Source organism: Nerophis lumbriciformis, linkage group LG20 (assembly GCF_033978685.3).
Source record: "Nerophis lumbriciformis linkage group LG20, RoL_Nlum_v2.1, whole genome shotgun sequence".
NCBI classification, from domain to species: Eukaryota; Metazoa; Chordata; class Actinopteri; order Syngnathiformes; family Syngnathidae; genus Nerophis; species Nerophis lumbriciformis.
Genome location: NC_084567.2, coordinates 5,004,635 through 5,014,449, shown reverse-complemented (window position 1 = coordinate 5,014,449; position 9,815 = coordinate 5,004,635). Strand labels below are relative to the sequence as shown.

The 9,815-nt window shown below is 40.2% G+C and overlaps 1 protein-coding gene across 1 annotated transcript; it reads left to right on the top strand.

The window, feature by feature from the left end:
• The first annotated feature begins 414 nt into the window (after positions 1-414).
• On the top strand, positions 415-9,570 carry LOC133619239 (uncharacterized). Its single transcript, XM_061980180.2, has 3 exons — positions 415-463; positions 537-707; positions 7,075-9,570. Exons 2-3 carry the CDS (start codon positions 602-604, stop codon positions 8,454-8,456), a joined length of 1,488 nt encoding a protein of 495 aa, XP_061836164.2. The 5' UTR covers positions 415-463; positions 537-601; the 3' UTR covers positions 8,457-9,570.
• Positions 9,571-9,815: the final 245 nt, after the last annotated feature.

Genomic DNA, 9,815 nt, shown 5'->3' with positions numbered 1-9,815 from the left:
TAATAGTCACTTTTCCACCCCTTTATATATTAGGTATAGTTGTAAATAAAAAAAAGGTCAAGGACAAAGCTATTCGGGTTCTTGTGAGTATATACACTTCCCTGCCGATGTGGGGGGGGGGGGGGGGGGGGGCGCCACCTAAAATCTTGCCTAGGGCGCCAGATTGGTTAGGGCCGGGCCTGCAGACAAGTGAGGAAGGTTCACTGTGTTCAGGGCACTCTACCAGACCGGAAGTTATAGTTTCCACAGACGATGTCCGAATGAAACACATTTCTGTCACGAAAACATGAAGGACACAATAAACATTACAAAAACAACAATTATCAACAGAATAATAATAATAAAACAAATAAAATAAAATAAAATAAAAAGTGTTTGGACCGGAAGTAGTTGAATTTCGGCGCATGCGCACCCGAATCGAGCAACTCAGAGACATTGGTGGCGAGGAAGATGGCGGACTGAGGTTTGCCGAAAAAGATTCCAAATTTACCACCTAAAAGCGATTTAGATTCTCAAACATTTATTTTTTTCTTAAGCCCACAAAACAAGGGTTGGAGCGATGGAGTGTTATGTGAAGTGAAGATTGAAGACGTGATAGAAGATGGACGACTACTGCTATGCTAAGATGGCGACGTCCGCTAAAAGAGAACATGAAAGAGAATCAACTTCCAGCAAATCACCAACGGAGATAAAGACGAAAGATGAAGGTGAGTGACTTGAAAACTATCGTGAGCCCCGAAATGAGTATTCATGAGAAATGAGCCGACCTTGTTGAAGAATGTAAAGAAAGAGCCGCCATGATTGTTAGCTTGAAGAAGGCAGTGGAGTTCACATCAGAGGAGATGAAAGAATGCAAAAGTTTGATCCGTTTTTACAAATCAAAATATATTTTTGTATCGTTGAATATTAGACGGTAAATATGTATTTTCAGAAAAAAACATTGCAAAAAGCCAAACCTTCCATTGTTCAGATGTAGAGTGACTTCCTTGACAAGTTCGGACTCACTACAGTCCTACCTCGCTTTTTATTCCTAACACTTTGTTGAAAACACAATCATGGAGGAAAAATGCTGTACAAACATTTGTAAATACAATTAGTGATGTGGCGTGTGGACAAAATGTATATCACAATAAATATAGGCGAGGGCGGACCTACGTCACTTCCGCCTGCCAATCCCCTAGCAACCGGTCGCCATATTGAATTCGTTGAAAACAAACCAGCTCACAGCGAACACAGCATTGACAGAAAATGCATTTAACGAGGTTTCACGGCATTTTAAACTGTTCTAAATGGCGTATGATTATGTAAATAGTCTTTCCAGTGAGGCTAGGTTAAGATACGAGTTAAAATGTTCTGTAGTTGGATTAAACGACTGCCCTTACCGCCTTCCAGCAGATGCGTGGATTGATAATCCTACACAATGGCCGGACATGGAATTTGGAAATCTTTATATCTACCTCACAAGCGCACCAGGTCGGTTGTTAGCTTCGGTTGTTATTTAACGAATAAATCACATAAAAATTGTTAAATCCCAAGGTATGTTGATAAATGATAATAAGGATGACACGGTGGCTACCAGTATCTGTATATTTATTATATCTGTAGAGAGCTCATTCAAATTCAGTTCAGTATTATGATTTATTATTTGCTGAATTACTGTTCCTTTTTTTAACTGAATTATTTATTTAAAATTACAGGCGTTTTTGCAGCAGGCTCAATGTTTTCACAGTCATTTGTCCTTTCCGTTAGATCACTGAAAGGTAGTCGTTTCCCACAGTGTTTCTTTGTACTTTTTGAGTTCTCTGCTGCCGATTCACGCTTTGAAGTTGTCAGTTGATGTCGCTCGTAACTGTCCATCCTATGGGATGCCTTCTTTCCACTCTGTGGCAGGTGAGGTAAGATGGATGGTGCATAAACAGGGTGCATGGGATTCTTTACAGGTCGTCCTGAGAGGGAAAAAAATGAAAAAATATTGAGAGATTTGAGGGCTACAACTGCAAGTAATGTTTGATTACAACAAAGGAGACTTGCAGACAGCATTTTACGACTGTCTTGAAAAGTTGATTAAATGGCAACATGAAAATTATAGGGTTTATTGGTTTTTAAAAACCCAACCGTTAAGTGCAAATTTAAATGAAACCGGTTTTGGAAAATAGCCTTTATACCGTATGTTATTGTTGTGCAACAACAACAACTTCAGCTGTCGAACGTTATTCAGTAAAAATTCAACGGGTTCAACATTAGCATGGACGGTATAGCCAAGTTGTGGTTAAGAAGGTGGATTTTTGTTCCTTATATTTACCAGAAACGAAGTGATCCGAACACACGACCCGGGATTTTGGGGGACTCCAGTGAGAACCGTCCTCGTTTTCCCGGTGTAAAGCTGCGAGCCATTTGTCTCGTCTCTGTGGGCTTTTAGCACGCTTTGGCAGAACAAAATACGACCTTTGTTTTCCCTGTTTCCAGTTGTGGTTTGCACAACCAAAAACAACACAGTTTTTTGGCATTTTGGAGGCAGAATGACGGGTTTAATGGCGACGGTTTGTTTTCAACGCCAGTCAGATTGCTATGGCTCGAAGAACCCGTATGTAGCTCAGTTGCCCGGATGTCGGCCCTGCCCTATTAGCATGTTCTGTGCAATCCGACAAATATTCACAGCGCTTCAGTTTCCACATGTTGTTATGTTACAGCTTTATTCCACAATGGAATACATTCATTTTTATCCTCAAAATTCTACACACAATACCGCAAAGTGACAATGTGAAAAGTGTTTTATTTGTTTTAATGTACAAGTTGAATGGGAAGCGTTGGTTTTCATCCAGGATGTCTTTGTACCAAATTAACAACGTTTTATTTCCTAATTCATAAGGCGTGATTAAATAAGGCTGTAACATAACAACATGCGGAAAAAGCAGGTATTCCTCATAAAACATGTTTGGGACATTTTTTTTTTTTCATTTTTTTTTTTTCATTAATTTCAAGAAATCGCAGTTTTTTTATCACTGCACCACTCTTCCTCAAGTGGAGTCAACAATGACCCCAAGCCGTTCCTATGAAATCTTCTATAAACCTTTCATTATTAACCTTTAACTCTTAACCTTTCATTCTTAACCTTCAATTATTTACCTTTCATTCTTAACCTTCAATTATTAACCTTTCATTCTTAGCAACTTTGACTGACCCACTTACGCATCTGTTGTCATCTCTCAAATGTAATGCAACTTTGACTGTCAATACTGTCCCACTTACACATCTGATATCTCTCACATATGATGCACCTTTGACTGCCAATACTGTCCCACTTACACATCTAATGTCCTCTCTCACATGTGATGCACCTTTGACTATCAATACTGTCCCACTTACACACCTAATGTCATCTCTCACATCTGATGCAACTTTGCCTGTCAATACTGTTCCACTTCCACACCTGATGTCCTCTCTCACATATGATGCACATATGATTGTCAATACTGTCCCACTTACACACCTAATGTCCTCTCTCACATGTGATGCAACTTTGACTGTCAATACTGTCCCACTTACATATCTAACATCATCTCTCATATATGATGCAACATGAGCTGTCAATACTGTCCCATTTACACATCTGTTGTCATCTCTCAAATGTGATGCAACTTTGACTGTCAATACTGTCCCACTTCCACACCTGATGTCCTCTCTCACATATGATGCACATATGACTGTCAATACTGTCCCACTTACACACCTAATGTCATCTCTCACATCCGATGCAACTTTGCCTGTCAATACTGTCCCACTTACACATCTAATGTCCTCTCTCACATGTGATGCACCTTTGAATGTCAATACTGTCCCACTTACACACCTAATGTCCTCTCTCACATGTGATTCAACTTTGACTGTCAATACTGTCCCATTTACGCATTTGATGTCCTCTCTCACATATGTTGCAACTTTGACTGTCAATACTGTCCCATTTACGCATTTGATGTCCTCTCTCACATATGATGCAACTTTGACTGTCAATACTGTCCCATTTACACATCTGATGTCATCTCTCACATATGATACACCTTTGAATGTCAATACTGTCCCACTTCCACACCTGATGTCCTCGCACACATATAATGCAACTTTGACTGTCAATACTGTCCCACTTACATATCTAACATCATCTCTCATATATGATGCAACTTTGACTGTCAATACTGTCCCACTTACACATCTGATGTCATCTTTCATATATGATGCAATATTGACTGTCAATACGGTCCAACTTACACATCTGATGTCATCTCTCACATGTGATGCAACTTTGACTGTCAATACTGTCCCATTTACGCATTTGATGTCCTCTCTCACATATGATGCAACTTTGACTGTCAATACTGTCCCATTTACGCATCTGATGTCATCTCTCAAATGTGATGCAACTGGCAGTAGAGAAACATGTCTAGTTGTGTTCGGTGGCCATGTTGGCCAGCGAAGTAGTAGTTAAAATGAATATACAATGTTAGCTATCAACGTTCAGAGCAGTGTTTATTTTGACATCAGTTTTTAATTTAGTTTTGATCATAGTCTTTTGACAAACATGTGTTTTAGTCATATTTTAGTCCTCTAAATTTATTTAGTTTTAGTTAGACCATTCATATTTCAAATAGAAACTTTCACACTAATCTTATTATGTGTTATTATTTCAGCTAAAATTAAGCATTTTAAAAAAATAACGTTGAATGATATATGAATAAAAAGGTCATAATGAAGCAAACTAGTTTTCTTCTAGATTGGCGGGCAAGCTAGTCTATGGGTACTACAAAAGTAGTGGTTGAGTAAACAGTCTTGCTCCTTCTCTACGATCCTTAATAGTAACTTTAATTCAGTAAAGTATGAGTCATTTGGAAATATTAGTTTAGGCTTACTTCCTGTAGCGTAGATGTCACGATGATTAGCCTTCAGGTGGCTTTTCAAGTTGGTTGTATTTGAACCAGGGAAAATTGAGCCACACGGTTTACGATGTGTCTTGTTGTCTACCGTTGCAAATGTAAAATATGTCCATCTTTCTTCCAGGTGTAGAAGACTTATTGAAATGTTGTGTGTATTTATACAGCAGGTATGTAACGATATGAGAACTTCATATCACGCTTATTGTGACCAAAATGATCACTGCTATCATTATTATCGCAGTATTGTGAAATGTGCTTAAAAAGCTTTTTAAACATAGCTAAAATAAATAGACACATTGTTCGAAAAGCCATTATTTTGCAAGTCTTGTTGTTCTTATGTTTCAGTGTTTTAGTCTTCGTGTTTTATCTGGCTTAAAGGGGAACATTATCACCAGACCTAGGTAAGCGTCAATATATACCTTGATGTTGCAGAAAAAAGACCATATATTTTTTTAACCGATTTCCGAACTCTAAATGGGTGAATTTTGGCGAATTAAACGCCTTTCTATTATTCGCTCTCGGAGCGATGACGTCACAACGTGACGTCACATCGGGAAGCAATCCGCCATTTTCTCAAACACCGAGTCAAATCAGCTCTGTTATTTTCCGTTTTTTTCGACTGTTTTCCGTACCTTGGAGACATCATGCCTCGTCGGTGTGTTGTCGGAGGGTGTAACAACACGAACAGGGACGGATTCAAGTTGCACCAGTGGCCCAAAGATGCGAAAGTGGCAAGAAATTGGACGTTTGTTCCGCACACTTTACCGACGAAAGCTATGCTACGACAGAGATGGCAAGAATGTGTGGATATCCTGCGACACTCAAAGCAGATGCATTTCCAACGATAAAGTCAAAGAAATCTGCCGCCAGACCCCCATTGAATCTGCCGGAGTGTGTGAGCAATTCAGGGACAAAGGTATCTCGTAGCACGGCAAGCAATGGCGGCAGTTTGTTCCCGCAGACGAGCGAGCTAAACCCCCTGGATGTCTTGGCTCACACCGTCCCTTAAGCCACCGAAGATGATCAAAAGAAGAATATCGACCCTAACTTCCCTGGCCTGCTGACATCAACTCCAAAACTGGACAGATCAGCTTTCAGGAAAAGAGAGCGGATGAGGGTATTTCTACAGAATATATTAATTGATGAAAACTTTATTCATTACTCGCGGTTTTACGTAAATTATTATACATAAACTGTGTTTACCAATAATTTAGCTTAAAAACATTACAGCACTTAAAAACAAACACATACCAATCGTTGGTTAGAAGGCGATCGCCGAATTCGTCCTCGCTTTCTCCCGTGTCGCTGGCTGTCGTGTCGTTTTCGTCGGTTTCGCTTGCATACGGTTCAAACCGATATGGCTCAATAGCTTCAGTTTCTTCTTCAATTTCGCTTAAGCCGCTGAAATCCGAGTCTGAATCCGAGCTAATGTCGCTATAGCTTGCTGTTCTTTCCGCCATGTTTGTTTGTATTGGCATCACTGTGTGACATCACAGGAAAATGGACGGGTGTTTATAACGATGGTTAAAATCAGGCACTTTGAAGCTTTTTTTAGGGATATTGCGTGATGGGTAAAATTTTGAAAATAACTTTGAAAAATAAAATAAGCCACTGGAAACTGATTTTTAATGGTTTTAACCCTTCTGAAATTGTGATAATGTTCCCCTTTAAAGTTGTGTTTCAACTTCTATGCTAATGTTGGCCAAATGTCTTTATTTTTGTTCTTCTGGGCTCCACTTCCAGCTATGTGAGGGGGAAGAGGCACATCAGTGATTGGACAATTATGTTGTGAGGAGCCTGACTTTCGCCATGATGGATGGACAGTCACACTCACGCGCACACACGTACACAAACACACACAGACGTACACAAACACACTCGTAGACAAACATACAGGACCCCGGTCCATAAAGGCGGATTGTCCCACGCAGGATTACATCATGTACTGTTGCATCCCTACTATTTACTACTATCTTGTAACAGATATTTTTGCCATGTTGGATCAAGTTAATGTACGCTAACAGCTGATCACCTTGATCAACCTGAAATGAATCAAAACCATACAATCGCCTATGAACCATCCCTATGAACAACATAAATATTATACATCGTAATTTAACACATTGAACTTGTTTGTGTTCCTCAGACGTCCAGCAGCTGATTGGTCATCCTGAAGGACTTCCGCCTCAGCTGCAGGGAGGAAGTTCCACTTTGAAGCAGGAGACTCCACAGCTACTTCACATTAAAAAGGAAGAGGAGGAACTCTGCATCGCTCAGGAGGGAGAGTGTCTTCAGTGGTCAGAGGAAGGTGACACCACCAAGTTGCCACTGACTGTTGTCTTCGTGAAGACTGAGGAGGATGAAGAGAAACCACAAGTGGACAACTTCTTAGCTTCACTATCAGATAGTGAGGCTGAAGACGAGGTTGAAGTAACTTTGAGTAGCGATACAGACTGTGACGGTGATATGAGGACTCACACTGACAACAAAACTGACTGCTTTAAAAAGAAGACATGTAAAACAACTTTGAGCTGTTTAGTTTCTGGTACAAAATGTTCTAAAAAGAGCAGTTTGACTGAAGACATGAGAACACACATTGGAGAAAAAACTTTTGATTGTTCAGATTGTGGTAAAAGCTTTTGTCACAAGAGCAGTCTGACAGAACATCTGAGAACACACACGGGAGAAAGACCATTTGATTGTTCAGTCTGCGGTAAAAGCTTTTCACACAAGAGCAGTTTGACTCAACACACGAGAACACACACAGGCGAAAAACCATATAATTGTACGGTTTGCGGTAAGGGCTTTTCTAAAAACAGCAGTTTGACTCAACACATGAGAACGCACACAGGAGAAAGACCGTTTGATTGTTCACTTTGTGGTAAAAGCTTTTCTCACAAGAGTGGTTTGACTCAACACATCAGATCACACGCAGGAGAAAAACAACGCATTTGTCCAGTTTGCGGCAAAAGCTTTTCTCTAAATAGTAGTTTGGCTAAACACATGAGAACGCACACAGGTGAAAGACCATTTGATTGCTCAGTATGCGGTAAAAGTTTTACCCAACGGTGCCATTTGACTCAACATATGAGTACCCACACAGGAGAAAAACAATTCAATTGTTCAGTTTGTGGTAAAAACTTTTCACAAAATAGCAGTTTGACTCAACATATGAGAACACACACAGGAGAAAGACCTTTTGATTGTTCAGTTTGTGGTAACAACTTTTCTCACAAGAGCAGTTTGACTCAACATATGAGAACACACACAGGAGAAAAACTATTTATTTGTTCAGTTTGCAGTAAAAGCTTTTCTCAAAAGAGAGTATTGCATGTACACATGAGAACACACACAGGAGAAAGACCATTTAGTTGTTCAGTTTGCTGTAAAAGCTTTTCTCACAGTGGAAATTTAACTCAACACATGAGAACGCACACTGGAGAAAAACCCTTCAGTTGCTCATTTTGTAGAAAAAGCTTTTCCAACAAACTCAATTTGACTCGACACAAAATGAAACACGTGGGATAAAAAGAACACACATCTGTTTGCTGTATACGTTATTCTCAAGGTAGCATGACGTGTTGTAAATGTACTCCTCCGATTCATAGCGAACGCTTTTTTATCGACACATTTTGACTGAACACATTCGTCATACACCCTGGAGAAAACCCTTTCAGTCGTTCATTTCGCCGTCAAAGACATTCTTGATGAAATATCCAAGGAGAACATACACAGGAGAAAACATGTTTAAATACTTAGTTTGTCTCCCAGAAGACAGATAAGACACATACAAACATACACAGAGAAAAACTATTTATTTGCTTAGTTCTTGGTAAAACATTTGAACAGAGACTAGGTTCTAGATCCTCTTTTGTTCCAAAGTAGTCGTGGTCTCTCTGCCATGATTAGTGGCAGCAAACACACAACTCTCTCGATGCTGTTGTTGATGAAAGTAGCGTGAGATTGCATCAATGCGCCCAGATACTAAATTGCTGTTAAAGGACTTAAAATATACGAAATAGTGTATTTTAAACATGTTATAATTTAGTGTGTCACTAATTGTGTATAAAATATTGTTTGTGTTTTTTAGATATTTTAAAAGGCTTATTGGTGGCATAGTTGACTCCCCATTACCCTCATGCTCGGTTTTCAAGCAACAAGTATTGCCACCCTCGCCCGTTCCCTCTCGCTATTTGTGTGGAAGAGAGTCCAGCCCCTCTCGAGAGGACCGGTTCCAGACCCCTTGCTGTGCGTTGAATTAGGTTTGACTAGATTCAGCCGGAACTTCTCCACCTGGCACTCAAGCTCCTTACCCCCCAGCGAGTTGACGTTCCACGTCCCAAGAGCTAGCTTCTGTAGTCCAGGATCAGACCTCCGAGGACCCTGCCTTTTGAGTAGTGAGCCCATTGGAGGGGGGGGACCCTCGTTTCCTCTTCATGGGGCCAGGCGCTTGCCATTGAGCCTTACCTCCAAGCCTGGCTCCACAGGGGGGCCTGGGTGACCCGCTTTTGGGCGAAAAAAATCCGTCTTTTTCGTAAATGACTTTGAGCTGCTCTTTTTCTGGTCCCTCACCTAAGACATGTGACATGCACACTCCCCTACAACCATCAGGTGGCAGAACAGAGAGCTTTTTCATTCAAAAATGTGTTATATAAAAACTAATGTAATGTGTTCCAATCGGAAAATGCATATTAAAAGTTATAAATAGCCAATATTTGTCATGTCTTTTACTGGGGTAACAAAATGGCCAAAATTATAATCAAAATATCTGGTATCACCAATCAGTACTTGGCGTATGAAGAGGAGGAGAAGAAAAGGAGGATAGACCGGAACGGGGGTGTCAAACTGTTTTTTTTATTGAGGGCCACATTGCTATTATGACTCCCC